General features: G+C 40.7%; 1 protein-coding gene across 1 annotated transcript; it reads left to right on the top strand.

The window, feature by feature from the left end:
* Positions 1 to 9,381: 9,381 nt before the first annotated feature.
* Positions 9,382 to 11,990, top strand: LOC309962935 (intraflagellar transport protein 70A; the record flags this gene model as incomplete). The annotated part of the gene is made up of 1 exon (XM_082841046.1): positions 9,382 to 11,990. One exon carries the CDS (start codon positions 9,382 to 9,384, stop codon positions 11,374 to 11,376), a length of 1,995 nt encoding a protein of 664 aa, XP_082697172.1. The 3' UTR covers positions 11,377 to 11,990.
* Positions 11,991 to 15,996: the final 4,006 nt, after the last annotated feature.

Raw genomic sequence — 15,996 nt, 5'->3', positions numbered from 1 at the left:
CCCTCCAGGTCAGCCGCAGCTGTGAAATGACTGCGTCCTCAAGAGCCAGCTTCGGTCCCACCACAGTATTCTTTTGTTCCTTTAAGCTCAAACAGACATAAAGTCTCAGGGTTGTGCTGGGAAGCATGCCTGGGCTTTCACCTTGCAGTGTGGTGCCAGCAGAAAGGACAGAGGAGGAGGTGGGGCGGGGAGCACATGCCCCAGGACGCTCACCTCTCCCTGATGAACACACATGGGCTGAGATGAAGGTTCTGGGCAGCGGGCCACTTGGGTCCAGGACCTGAGGACGGTTGGCCCTGCTCACTCTGAGCTGAGGGAATATTGAACAGTGAAGGCGTCATTAGCGCTGCTTCATGTTGTGTATGGCTGTTCTGTTTGTTACAAGCCAAACAACGCCTGCTTTTGCATCCTCTCCTGAGCTCCCCCTTCTGCACCAGACTGTCCCAAGCATCCCAATTGGTATTCTGTAGAGATATCTTATTTTTAATCCTAAAGCTTCTTAATGATGGATCAGAACCTTTAGAATCGCCTACCTAAAAGAGAAACTATATTATCCTTACAAAAACCAGCCATTCCCAGTTTTCCCCTAAAAAGGTCGATAGTAGGAAGACAGCAAATGTGTTTGTCTGATTGGCGTTTAGACAAGATTCATAACATTGTATTGGGATTGTGGTCCCCCTTTTCAGTTTTTTAATTCAACCTTCATTGTAGACCAAGTCTTCTCCCAGAAGGAATGGATTAATAGACTTAAAGTAAGGGTGAAAGGAAATCTATAGGTGGATTTAACGCAAATGACACATGAACATTCAGAACTATTTCCAACAGTGAGACATTTCATAGGACGCAGCAGAGCCACGGAGAATGATCACTGACTACCTGTAGCTCTCCTAGTGATGAGTTTCAGTATAAAATGTAAGGTTACTACCAGTGCCAACCTAAAGCCAAATGGAAAGGTCCCCAATTTTGGATTTTTCCTTAAGTGTAAGATATAATGCTTGAAAGGTTAAGAAACAACAGTCTAGGCAGAGAACAGATATTCTGTAGAAAGCTAGGTTTATAGTAGATAAGAATAAGCTATATTAAATAGATGCAATGACTAGAAAGCTGAGAGACTGAGGACACGGTATGCCTTATCCAAAGAACGCTGGGCCAGAAGCTACACTTGTACCCTAGGTTTGGCACTTTTCACTGGATGGCTTTAGACAAGTCACTTAACTTCTCCCAGCCTTTTTCCTCATTTGTCAAATGAGATTACACTAGGAAATTATTTTCAAACATGATTTAACCTTAGAACTCTTTGTTCAAATAAATCTTACAAAGAATCCCCAAGACATAAAACATCTAAAAGCCCAAGTCCTCAGTTTGAAGCTGGGTTGGGAGAGCCAGAGCCCCTACAAATCCTCATTTCTTTGATTACATACCTAGTAGCCCATAATTGGGCTCTGAGGAGTTTGAAAATCTCTGGACCAGATGAACCTTGAAGTCCATTCCAGCTCTAAAGAATCCAAAATTTACAAACCAGTTTTGTTCTTGTTGTTGCTCGTCAGTGTCAGTTATTAACTTTACTACTCAGAGGAACAGGGGCCAAGTTCCACCAAGGACATTTTTTTCCTGGCGCATAGTAGACATCTGGGAAATGTTTAAAGAATGGGTAGATTAAAGTACCAAAACGGAAGTAAGGGAAGAGCAGGTACCCATGGGGTAAAAGGAAGATTCTATATGGGCAGAACTAGAGGAAAAGAAAATTATAAACCAGGCAAATGGGGGGAAGAGAAGGAGGAGAGGGAAAAAGAGGAGGAGGAGGGGAAGCAAAAGAGAACAGCTAACAAGGAAGAGATGGGGACCGAGGCAGGTGGTAAGAGAACTGATAAAGGGAAGGTGAACATCAATCCAAACAAAGAAAAATGGCATGTCTTCCCAAAAAAATGAGGGTACAGAATCCTATCATCAATTGCCTAGAAAAGAGAGAAACTTGAGCAGGGAGGGGGTTGACAAAAGAGAGAAGGAAGGAGTAGGAACCCTAAAAATTAATGTTCCCAGCTACCTTTTACAGCTGTCTCTGCGGGGAAGACTGGAGAAACTAGAGGAGAGAATGAGTGCAGGAAAAATTGCCTCCACAGAGCAGGTAAGGGGAGGTTGTTCAGATTTATGGATTTTATTAAGCCAGTTTTCTGAATCACTCTGCTATAAAGGAAAACAGCTTCTGCCGGGCTGTCTCTCTCCTTCAGGTGAGGAACAAAGCAGGGGTGGAGGTAGGGACAGACTCTGGTCGTGTGTCTGCAGCTCAGAAGCACTGCAGGTGTTCCTAGCTATTGTGTCACATCATGTTTATATCACAAGTGGGAATTGAAAATCAGTCCATGTGAGGCAGAGATGAACCCACATCTGTCATCCTCCCCAACGATAAATAAATAAATAGCCCAGACAGACGAATGCCATTGTATCTAGAGCAAAATTTGAAAGCATGTGCTTTATGATAAAACCAGACCCAGGGTCCAATGGAGACTGCAGGTAGCTACACGCACTGTGGCTACCCTGAACGTTGATGCTGCATATTGCTACATATTGCTAAGGGGAATGTAATTTATAGCACAAACTCTACGGCTTCCACTAAGGTTGAGTTTTCCTCTCATTTTCTTGCCGTTTTATTGGCTTCACTGCATGGTTGCCAATAGCAACACCCACTGGTAGCAAGAGCAGCTCAACACCATTGCAATCTGCCATACAGTGGAGCCCTGACAATGTCAACCATCAATCAAGCAGCTGTTTGTAATTGCCTCCATCTATTATTTCTCCTGTCTCGAGGTATCTTTCCTATTGGGGTCAAAATTCAGAAACTGCTGACTAATGCCCCAGTCTGTTCCTCCACAACCATGAAACAGTAGAAAAGAGGGTAGCAGCCTCCCTGGTGCCAACAACCCAGAGGGTTAGAGGTTGAACTCTTGGGCGTTTGAGGTATTTTTAATCCCTTTTCTAATGTATAACTTTCCACGAATTGGGGGTATGTGTGGTTACCCATATAATCTGCTTTTCCAAAATAGAGAAATTTTCCCAATCCTTATTATTGTTTACTTCCTATTGGAGGAAGGCATTTGAAATGTGAGCCTTCTTATAAAACCTACAACTGACCAGATTATGTGCGCTTCCTCAGGTCTCTTGGCATTAATGGTTGAAATGACTTCATCCTACTTTCTCCACGAAGTGTATTTTTTTCAGGCAGGCTATTTATAATTTTATTAGTCAGTATGTGGAGAAAACATGCACGACCTACAATGTAACTGGCAATCCCAGCCAGAAGGGATGGCTTGGCAAACTGTAAAGGGCACTACCCCAGTGCACAGTGGATGGGGCTCCCCCAAGCCTGGCCATCGGCCAGACCTGTTATCTTGGGACTCTCAGGTCTCGGGTTTTCCACTTATAAAATAAAAGCACTGAGTTTTATTCAGTTCATTTCTGCACCAAAGGACCAAGCTGTATTTAACTTTAAAAACTTCTCAAAAAAGATAGGAGCAAAGAGGTCATCTCCTCATTAAAGACAAAATAAAAAGTTACATATATGGAGTAGATATAAAAACAACCTTATCACAGATATGTCTGAGCCTGCCTCTAGTGATCACGAAAGACATGGTCATCAGTACATGGTTATAGGTACAAAAATATACCCTTTTATTTCATAACTTTAGATTATCTCATTTCATAGATATCCCATAAATGGTAGTCAGTTTAATTTACAATTTATAAAGTGAGTCAAAAGAAGTTAAAATTGCATGTGTGCTTTCTGTTTCTAAAATCTAAGCTGTCTACACATTTCCAGGTATTTTATATTTGCATACTCATTGGGTTGGGTTGGAAATAATCTTTAAAATTTTGTTAGTGAAATAACATTATCTAATATTAATGCTACAAGAATTCAGTTGCTTTTTCATGTATCAAAATTTATCATATTTGATCCACTTACCTGAAGTCGTTAAACAGAGTCTGCTCAATTTACTTTGTGGTAGAATTATTTTAAAATCCATTTTTCCTGCTGACTCTTAATGAATTGCACAAAGATAAAATACAATTTCATCCCCATTAATAGTGTGAAAAACTCCTCTCAAGCAGGACAGAAATCTAAATATATTAAGGGAAGATTTACATCTAAAGAAAAATGTTTTGGCTGGAAGTAAACACTCATAAAGGATTCATTAAAGCAAAAGAGCAAAACCTAATTTGGGACCCTAAAAACTCTGGCAATGCCAGTGAAGTTTCATTGTCTGCTTCAGAATAACAGTCTCTGAAACTGTTGTTCTGCCGCATGCTGTAAAGAACTCCCAAAACTCAAATGTCACAGGAAATTTAAAGGTTGAGTCTGACTACAAGAAGGCCAAAATTTCTTAAGTTTCTTAAGTGAGCAATAATAGCATAAAACACGTAGATGGCAGAAATAAAGTGGTGTGTCTGGGGAATTTCATGTTGAGTACTTGGATTTAACAATGCCTGAGGTCCTGCTTACATCGCTTGTGTACCTTTTCCTCAACTAGTAATTTGGTGTTGTACATCTTTTCTAATTTAATTTTGAATGTTCTTGCATATTTAGTCCATCTCTCAACAGTGCTAAAGATAAGTTATTTATCTGTGTAGCATATCTCTACCAATGTCACTGAATATATACACTGGCACAGAAATATGTTTGTTTTATTAAGTAAATGAAGTATTTGCTATAAAAAAATGTGTTATTTCAGGCCACCATTTACCTTTGTGTTCATTTGCTGTGTGTGTATGTCTGTGTTTAGAATGTCGATTATTTTTTTCTTTAGACTTAGATTAAATCATATTTAGATGAATTTTAAAAAACACAAACAGCATTGTATGGGAACAGGAGTTTAGGTTTTGGCTAATCTCACTCCCTTGGTGAAAAATGCTTTTGCCATTTTATTTTGATGTACAATCATCTAAAAAGGATCCCCTACTGATTTGCTTCCTAATTATTATTGTTTTACACAAAAGAAGGGAAATATGTCTTCAACTGAATTGTCTCACGTCACTCCATTTGTGTAGATTTCCCAAGCTGAGGTGTCATTTTAAGAATACTACATTATAGACTGTTTGCCCATTTCACAAGCATCTAATCCATGATTTTGAAACTGCTTTAAGAGACCTAAATATCTTTGTTTTTAATAAAATGCTTAAAGTTTAACTAAAGCTCTGGAATAATCTTTATTTCTCTTAGGAAGGACGATTTAAGGACTGAACGAGGCAAGCATGCATCCGAATACCTACGATTTAAATTTTGACTGTCAATTTAGCCCATTAACCTTGTCCTGATCTGTGATGTTTGCCTGTGTGAGAGGGATAGTAGGACAGCCCTGTCCACGGAGCATTTTAAAGATGACAAAAGGGTCTTTGAATTATTGAGGTTTTTCTGAAGGGATAAGAGTCTGCAGCCCAATGCAGACGGGTTCCTGTGTCTGTTACAGATTGCTCAAATTTGCGTGGGCAATTACACAGGGGGATCGCATCGATGCAGGGCCTCCAGCCACTGATGCCATACAATTACACAACGGCTTCGGTGCTTAAACTTTAAAATTCTTACACCATTGTGCCTGTTCTATTAGAACTGCAGCAAATGATCCAAAGCCAATTCAAATGACTGGAGAGGAGGTGCTCAGGGGGAGAGGGAAGAGGTGCAGTGTGGCCCCTACTGGCCAGTTTAAGCAATCACCAACCCCCCCCACCCCCCCACCCCCCACCCCGTGCTGAGGCGACCACAGGCTTCTTTGTGCTTTTCAGTCCATGCTTTTCAAGTGAGGCCAACAGTTAAAATTACCTAATTCACAGAAGGGCCGTGAGGATTAATGAGGGAAGTTAGGCAAAGCAGGATCTGGTCCTGGTACAGAAAGTCCTGCATAAACACAGGGGCTTAGAGTAGCTCTTTGTTTGGATGGTTGATTGATTTCTTTAAATGTCAATATCCACAGTTGTGCCTTCTCTGGTAATTCCATTTATAAACCATGTTATTGTACTCTTCCTAACAAGTTAATTTAGGTAATAACACCACAAGCCCCCAGATATAAACTACTTGATTTTTTTTTAAAGGTATATCCAAGAAGGAAATCTAATTAAAATATTAATAAAGCTGGAACTGCCAGTGAAAGGAGAATTCATAATGAGGTTAAATGTCTTACCATCTGAGCATAAATGTTCCCAAATATTGATTTGGTATACAATTTTTCCAAAACTCTTAAAAGATTAAACAGATGATCCTAAAAGTCAATCAGTTACATTATCAATTTGACACTAATTTATTCTTTCTGCCTTCTTTATGGTGGAAGATTGGGGGGTGGGAAGGAAGAAGCAAGGGGACCGAACCACCAAACTGGCCATCCTGAAGAAAATGGCCTAGAACGAAAGGGAAGAGAAATAACAGCTGGAAAATGGTTTTGCAGAAGGTCTTTCTTTAACAAGGAAATTGACCACAGCTGTGGTTGTTGAGCTGTTCATAAATTACCAATGTTTACCAACAGGAAGCAATTACATTTAGAGGATAAATAAGAAAACATAACTTCCAACTAGTTTTAAAAGAGAATGTCAAATAGATTTCACATACAAATAGAGTATGGAATTTGGTCATCTCACATTTTGACAGGCAGAAACATAAGCATGTTAAGAACTTTTAGCTCCTATACATTTTGCCCGAATGGAATTCTTCTACATGGTAAACATGCCTCCCTTTATGCAGCAAAATCCACCCTGAGCCCAACACTGCTTTCCTAAAGTCTAATTCCTTTCAATAAGGCACTAAATCTTTTTATTGCAACCACAAAATTCTTTCTTATTGCTAGAAATGGTACAATACACTAACTTTTTTGATACATGCTCCAGCTTTCCAAGATTCTGTTGGAAACAAAATGATCCTTTATGACATTTTATAATATTCCACCCCATTTACTGCTTTCCAGAATTTCTATCATTAATTAAAGGGCCTTCTTTCACCATCCCCCTCCCAAAAAAACCCTAATCTATTCCCCAACTGCCTGTCATAGACTAAATAAAAGTCAGTCTATCACAGCAGCAGGGATGGTCATGCCAATTTCACAGCGTGATTTGTGCACTCATTTTATTTTGCAAATGACCCTGCCCTCCATCTGTCTAAGCCGAATGTCCTGCTTTTTCCAAGCCAGGCCTCAGGAGCAGCAGCACATGAAATAAGGAGGAAGGCACAGAACGTCTCCCTCCTGCCCGCTTCAGCAGCCACACTCACAGACAGGTACCAGCACAAAGAGGGGAACCTCAACTGATGCCTGTAGGGATTGGAGAAATCTGGGGGACAGCAGAGATTCCTTCTATTTTGCTTACATTCCCAAGAAGCCATTTGAAGGTGAATGCTTTCATGGTGCGAATACAACTCTGAAAATCAGACTGATAGACTAAAGATATAAAAGGCAATTTCCCATTTCCATGTTCTGTCATGTTACCTTGATTTACAATAGCACCTCACCCAAAGTATCAGGTCATACATAAGGATTTTAAAATAAATACTGAGCCTGAGTTTCCAAGAGACAAGTGTAGTCAGGCAGCCATAAAGGTGAAGATCCTCCCCCAGCCACCTACCCACTCCCCAATTACTGAGAGGCACTAGCAAGCATCCCTCAACCCACACACCTCCCTGAGTTGAAGGCCCTAAAAGAGTGCACCTAGAGATCAGGTGGAAAGAAGCCCCGGAATAGAGTTATGGTGGACCCCATCAGCTGCTTTCTCTGGGGATCTTAGGTGGGCCAGAAAGCCACTCAACCCGTCTGAAATGGGTACAGTTTGTCCCTTTCTCAGTATTCATGAAGTGGAAGGTTCCTTGTCTGGTCCCACCCAGAAGGACAGACCTCTGTCAATTTCTCAGCAGGGAAGACTGAATGAGTATATAAAGTCAGTTGCTTTATGATACAAGCAATCACATGCCTGCAGAAGTCCCCTGCCAGCTATACTGGGTGACTAGGAACTATACCACCCCCACTAGTTATTTCCTAACACCTGCTCACAGCTGCACATCAGATCTGGAAGTTCAAATTTCTACTGCCCACACCAAGCTGGTTCGTTGTTTTAATGGAGGAAAAAAAGACACTAATGTTCCAGAATACAATGTGGCAGCAAACACTGGGCCTTTACAAACTCATCTGTAGGAAATAAATGGAATAAGTTACAAGCAGTCACTATTTCCTACTGAAACTATCTGCTGGATATCATGGCACTGCTGCTACCTAGCTGTGTGGTCTTGAGCAAATTATTTAAAACTTTCTAGTGCACAGATTCCATATCTGTAATATACAGATCACACGGTGGTCATTAAGATTAGAAATAATCTTAATGTGTAAATTGTCTTAGGGCCATACATATGGTTGGTGTTGGCTCTGGAATTTATACATAGAAAAGATGTTATGCGCAGCAAAAGGACTTGCATTGAAGCCTTTAAGTATATAGCAAAAACATAATTTTATTCGTACGCCGTTTATCTTAGATACTAGATAGTCCAAGGCAGATCATGGACGACCAATGGAGATGCAGGGAGATCAAGGAAGACTGGTTTCTTATTTGTAGTGAAAGTTGGAGGGCCAGGCCAATAGATATGGCCAAGATTAAACGCTAACATCTGTTCAGTAATAACTGTTTGGGGTGAGGGGAGAACACCTGGATCTAAAATTAAACGTCTCCCAATACCAGATAATATTCACAAAACCATTTACCACTGTTAATTTGTGGAAACGATAAAAATAAGAACTATTATTACTCTCTGCATTTATGTCTTAGACAGTGTGCCCTCAAGGCAGCTTAAAAAGAGAGGCTACTCTAATTCCAGGAGAATGCCAAAGAGATATTCCACCTTTTCCTTCCAATTAAAATACAAAAACAAACCGCGAAACGACGCCATTAGTATGTATTGCAAAGTGTATAAGGCTAAAAAAGCAAGGGATTTCAGACCGCAAATCTTTCTTCCCCGCGCCGGAGACAGGTGACACAGCAGGCAACCAGCAACTCTCAATCAACCTCAACACTAAAAAAAGGCAAGTGAAACCTCATCTCCCGGCAACCGAGGGTCCGTCCCGCAGAGACTACGCCTCCCAGAGTGCAGCGCGGCCACGTTCCGATGTCGGCGCCATCGGACCAGTGCATGCCGGGAAGTAGAGTTTCCGTTTTTGAATTGCCACGAGGCCTTTCATCTCTCTTGCTGGACTCACGACCTTCGCAGCCCAGAGTCTTCGAGGGCCAATACAGTAGTTTAGAGATTCACCTCAGTGATTCCTTTATATTCCTTACAGAGTTTTTCCGTTGCAAAGCAATATCCGGCCAGCCTTCCGTTTCCGGTTGGCATGTTGCCGTGGTAACGGACGCACAGCCGAGGAGAAGGTTATGGCGGGCCTGAGCGGTGCGCCCATCCCCGACGGGGAGTTCACCGCGGTCGTGTACCGGCTCATCCGGGATGCCCGCTACGCCGAGGCCGTGCAGCTGCTGGGCGGAGAGCTCCAGCGGAGCCCGAGAAGCCGCGCCGGCCTGTCGCTGCTGGGCTACTGCTACTACCGCCTGCAGGAGTTCGCGCTGGCCGCCGAGTGCTATGAGCAGCTGGGTCAGCTGCACCCGGAGCTGGAGCAGTACCGCCTGTACCAGGCCCAGGCCCTGTACAAGGCCTGCCTTTACCCAGAGGCCACCCGCGTCGCCTTCCTCCTCCTGGACAACCCCGCCTACCACAATCGGGTCCTCCGTCTCCAAGCCGCGATCAAGTACAGCGAGGGCGATCTGCCCGGGGCCAGGAGCCTGGTGGAGCAGCTACTGAGTGGGGAAGGAGAAGACAGCGGGGGCGAGAACGAGCTCGATGGCCAGGTCAACCTGGGCTGTTTGCTCTACAAGGAAGGACATTATGAAGCCGCGTGTTCCAAGTTCTCTGCTGCCTTGCAGGCTTCAGGCTACCGGCCTGACCTTTCCTACAACCTGGCTTTGGCCTATTACAGCAGCCGGCAGTATGCATCCGCACTGAAGCATATCGCCGACATTATTGAGCACGGCATCCGCCAGCACCCAGAGCTGGGTGTGGGCATGACCACTGAGGGCATTGATGTTCGAAGTGTTGGCAACACCTTAGTCCTTCACCAGACCGCTCTGGTGGAAGCCTTCAACCTCAAGGCCGCCATAGAATACCAACTGAGAAACTATGAGGTGGCCCAGGAAACCCTCACAGATATGCCTCCGAGGGCAGAGGAAGAGTTAGACCCTGTGACCCTGCACAACCAGGCGCTAATGAACATGGATGCCAGGCCTACAGAAGGGTTTGAGAAGCTACAGTTTTTGCTCCAACAGAATCCCTTTCCCCCAGAGACCTTTGGCAACCTGTTGCTGCTCTACTGTAAATATGAGTATTTTGACCTGGCAGCAGATGTCCTGGCAGAGAATGCCCATTTGACTTACAAGTTCCTCACACCCTATCTCTATGACTTCTTGGATGCCATGATTACTTGCCAGACAGCTCCTGAAGAGGCTTTCGTTAAGCTTGATGGGCTAGCAGGGATGCTGACTGAACAGCTCCGGAGACTCACCAAACAAGTACAGGAAGCAAGACACAACAGAGATGATGAAGCTGTCAAAAAGGCAGTGAATGAATATGATGACACCCTTGAGAAGTATATTCCCGTGCTGATGGCCCAGGCCAAAATCTACTGGGACCTTGAAAATTATCGAATGGTGGAAAAGATCTTCCGCAAATCTGTGGAATTCTGTAATGACCACGATGTGTGGAAGCTGAATGTGGCTCATGTTCTGTTCATGCAGGAAAACAAATACACAGAAGCCATAGGTTTTTATGAGCCCATAGTCAAGAAGCATTATGACAACATCCTGAATGTCAGTGCTATTGTGCTGGCTAACCTGTGTGTTTCATATATTATGACAAGTCAAAACGAAGAAGCCGAGGAGTTGATGAGGAAGATTGAAAAGGAGGAAGAGCAGCTCTCCTATGAGGACCCAGATAAGAAAATCTACCATCTCTGCATTGTGAATTTGGTGATAGGGACGCTCTATTGTGCCAAAGGAAATTATGACTTTGGTATTTCTCGGGTTATCAAAAGCTTGGAACCTTATAATAAAAAACTGGGAACTGATACCTGGTATTACGCCAAAAGATGCTTCCTGTCATTACTAGAAAACATGTCAAAACACATGATTGTGCTTCGTGACAGTGTTATTCAAGAATGTGTCCAGTTTCTAGAACACTGTGAACTTTATGGCAGGAACATACCTGCTGTTATTGAACAACCCCTGGAAGAAGAAAGAATGCATATCGGAAAGAATACAGTCACTTATGAATCCAGACAACTAAAAGCTTTGATTTATGAGATTATAGGTTGGAATATGTAGTAATGTCTAATAATGGCTTTTATCAAAATGGCTCTGTTAACTATACATATTTGCAACTCTTTTATCTGTGTTTGTCCTTTGGCATCTTCACATTTGTGATACGTTGAAATTTGTACACTTTAAAATTATAATTAAAATAATTTTGATGTATCTTTTGAGAAACCTCACAAAAGAATTATAATAAAAAGAACTTGAACCCTAGAAGGATTTATGAAAAATTCAAAAATGAATGGGGAAGTGTGTCTAATAGTATTTGTAATGCCTATGTTCTCTCTCCATTGTATCTTTTGTGTTTTGCTATATCCTGAAAAAATCCTGCATGAGAAGATTACATCATCCAGAGACCAGGCACTATCAAATCCAGAACTCAGTTAATGTATAGAACATCTGGACATTAGTAATAGGGTTTCACATTATACTTCAACAATTTACCCTTAAGTAACACTAATTAGTAATGCATACATTTTGCATAGATTTTAGTATCTTGGCAGAATTTTCCAATACAATTGTAATGCTTTATCTAACAAGAATTCCTTATGTTCTAAATTTTTTTTTTTTAATCTGTAAGATTCAGTAGGAAATCTTGTGCCATAGTAAAACTACGGTGCTATGGTGTGGAGACAATGCACAATTGACAAATTTCTATGGTTTTCTTGTGTCCATTTGTGAATAATTTGAATATATAATCTTACTCTTTGCATAATTGATCTTTAACAGTGATTAATAACAAGTACCCTTAGAACTCGGTTCTTAGTTCTTGTTTCTACTTAAGACACATTAATACTGGACTTTGTTTTTATGTTGTAGCTTTTTGGAAAAGGAAAAATATTCTATGCTATTCCAATGACCCTATCAAACTCTCCTACTCATACCATAGAATGGTATCAATGGATTCTGAAAACTTATCTGTTAGACTCATAATGTCAGTTTCATAGTCAAAACTCAATAGTGTTTGGGGGTTCTCACTGTGAACCCCACTCATTCTGCATAGACATTTAATTTTCTGTAAGCTACAAGAGATTTACTGTTTGTTTCCCCAACCCCTTACACCTTTGCTCTTCATAAAAGTAACTGCCATGCTCACTTGATCTGGTTTAGAAAAAGTCAAAAGCATTAGGTTGAATCATATGAAATTGCTGATTTTGAAAGTTTTCAGCCTATAAAAATAGCAATTCCCATGGATCAACCTAATAGCTCTTGATGAACAGTAGGAATTCCTGCTATAATAATTTTCTTTTTCTTTCACAGAGGAAACAGCTAGATAGGTGCCCAGATAAAGCATGCTGAGAATAATTCTTCTGTAGCATGACATCTTTGGGTACTGAAATTCTATTGTAATCTGTGTGAGAATTTGGCTAATAGTGACTTCTACTGCATGGGCTGGAATTTATGTCATCCTCTACCCTGTTATCCGAGCTGGTACCATTTATCTAGTTGATGGTGATGGTCTCATATTTGGAAGGAAACTCTGAAGGCATTATTAAATGAATTAATATGCTGTACATTGGAGGAAATTTTCCATTTGCTTAAGGAGTATAGAAAACATACAGTGTCCTCACTCAAGTAAAGGACTCCTTTCCAAACCTAGTGGTTCCTTCTATTACAAATTAACTTCTGGAGCATGTAAAGAAATAAATATTTTACAGTTTTGGTTTTCCTGTTGGCATGTTAACTGGGATGCACACTCAACACACCTGCTGTTACTGAACAACCCCTGGGAGAAGAAAGAATGCATATTGGAAAGAATACAGTCACAGCTGAATCCAGACAGTTAAAAGCTTTGATTCATGAGATTATAGGTTGGAATATGTAGTAATGTCTGATAATGGCTTTTATCTAAATAGCTTCGTTACTCCCATTTCACACATTTAAAAAATCTGTATTTATCCTTGACAACTTTACAGTTGTTACATTTGAACTCTGTACACTTAAAATTATAATAACAAATATTATTTGATGAACTTTTCCATATTTTTAAGAAGAGTAGGGAGCATGCAGTATGAGCTAAATCACTTTTGCATTCTCTCTGCCAGTAACAGTCACCAGGTCTTGCCCCCAAGCAACAATTGCTAGAGTGACATCTTTGTATAAGCAAGTAACCGTAAATAGCAGTTTCTATTCTACTTTAGGCTGTAGAAAAGGGTGTGGCATGAGCCAAAGAACTGCTAAAGTGGGTATGTTTGCATTCATCTGGTGACCAATATGTAATGGTCCATGGCTGGACCATTTCTCAAGCAGCAAATAAATATAGGTGCATTGCGCCATCTCAGGACAGACCGTGCTGTCCAATAAGACCAATTCTCACTTTAATTTTTGCCTCCACTTCATTTTTTAGTCCTTCAACTTTCTGGGTCTCAGCAAAGTTGAGTTCGGACCCTGGCCTAAGCTCTTTTAGAAGTATTGAATGAGAATTGGTTTTTTTCAGGTATGAAGTTTGGTCCATGACTTCATTTTTCTTCTATAATTTGGTTGCTTGGTTGGTCTTAAGTTTTATAATCAAAATTTCCCTTCATATTCCACTTTTTATTTTCCAGAATTGTTGTGCCTCCTTGTGAATACTAACAAATATCAAGCGTGGACACTTTGTGATGTGTTCAGTATAGGTGAAAATGAGCACCAAACTGATAATGAAAAGACTAAGGTATGAGTTCCAGACTTTCCAAAATTAAGTTTTAGGACTTAAGAAATTCATTTACCCCTTGAGATCCCAATCATTCGAACTACTAGATGCTCTTCACAGTTACTTCTGGCTATAACATCTGATTCTGTATAAGTCATATAGAAGAAAGTTGCCTTCTTTTACGACCTGAATACATAAACAAGTCACTAAGGAACACAATATATATTTGTATTATAAATGAATGTTTTATGGTATTTTGACTTATGACAGTAAACGTTAACCCCTCAGGTAGATGTTTGTTGTTATTGTTGGATGCTATAACATTTTGACTACTACTAAGAAATTTGCATTTTTGTCTTTTTGTTCACTTGGAGATTTGCTTACAGCTCTAGCTATGAATGTACTGTAAGGCAGTCCTTGTTCTCTGCTATGGTTGTGCATAAATCAAGAATTTTGTAAATATTTAGAAATTAATTCTCTTAACTTCCCTCTTTTAGTTTATCTACTAATGTCTATTTGTTGGGGATGGGGAGATGTGATTTTAATTCTTCCCCAAGATGATATACCAAAAATTATACATAAATGATATATACTCCAGGAGTTTTATTAACAGGCTATTATAATATGCATTTTTAAAATCAATTATTCTTGAAATAATTAGAGTCTCTCCTACCCCTGGAGGCCTCCAACTGCTGGTTTGCCAGAAATCTGGAAAGAGAGGAACACTGAGGTGAAGATGAAACGGAGCTTTAGCTATGTGATTTACTTCACAACCCACCTTGGATCCCCTTCATGTCCAAATCTCAGTAGTTAATCAAAGGTCTGCTGCCATTAACAGAACAGCAGTAATGGATAACAGATGCCAGAGCTACTTCTGTAAATAACTCATTCAATCAAGTCATCAGTCCTCACACCCTTGTTTTATTTAATACAAGGAGGTCATGCAGACTTTCCAAAAGGACAGAGCCACAATGAGCAGGAGGACAATTTCCAGTTTATAAAGCTTTTTTTGGAGCTGTTTCTTTTTTTGCCTTCAAAAGGTCTATTTAGGAGGTAGTAGTGTTTACTGCTACAGAATGTATCACAAGATAAGAAATGAAAAATCTCTCTCCCTTACCACACCCCGCCTTTCCTTTTTCTTTTTATCTTTTATTTTCTCCCTTTTGTCAATTACAGGGACACTTTTCTGATAGCTGGCGGTTGAAACCACAAGCTGGTATAAAATATGCATACCAACGTTTTAGCGATAAGTGTCAGGTAAGCTAGCACTATGATTATCAAGGTGACTTTAGAAACCATTTAACCATGCATCTTTGCAAATTGAAATCACATTTATCAATAAAAAGTGACTCTCAAATTAGTAAAGCCAGAAGAAAATTTTGAAAGGAATCACCTAAAACACTGGATCTGTATATTTTGTAGAACACAGTGAGCTTTATTTGTATCCTTGCAGTAATTCTTATACTGTCTTTTTTTGTGTGTGTGGTACACGGGCCTCTCACTGTCGTGGCCTCTCCGGTGGCGGAGCACAGGCTCCGGACGCCCAGCTGCTCTGCGGCATGTGGGATATTCCCGGACCAGGGCACAAACCCGTGTCCCCTGCATCGGCAGGCAGACTATCAACCACTGCGCCACCAGGGAAGCCCCCTATACTTTCTTTTAAACTCTCTTTGACCTCAATAGAAAAACAGTGACTGAAAAAGATGTACAATATTTTTATTATTTAAAATGTTCCATGACATTGGGAATTAATTATACTCTGAACTCTAGTGTATACTTGCTTTTCTGCATCCATAATCATACTTATATTGAGTATTTTTTATATCATGTATAATGTGGTCTTGTTTTAATATTGTCTTGGTAGGAGGCTGTGTGTGGGCAGTTTGAGGAGATTATTTTATACCTGAATCCCCCTATTAATTGAGGTTCTTTTGGCTGTTTAATTAAATCACCTCCCTTGGATTTGGGCCAAGATTAATCCATCACATACTGAAATCTTG

The sequence above is a fragment of the Leucopleurus acutus genome (assembly GCF_964270905.1).
Source record: "Leucopleurus acutus genome assembly, chromosome: 6".
Lineage (NCBI taxonomy): Eukaryota > Metazoa > Chordata > Mammalia > Artiodactyla > Delphinidae > Leucopleurus > Leucopleurus acutus.
This window is presented reverse-complemented; position numbering and strand designations above follow the sequence as displayed.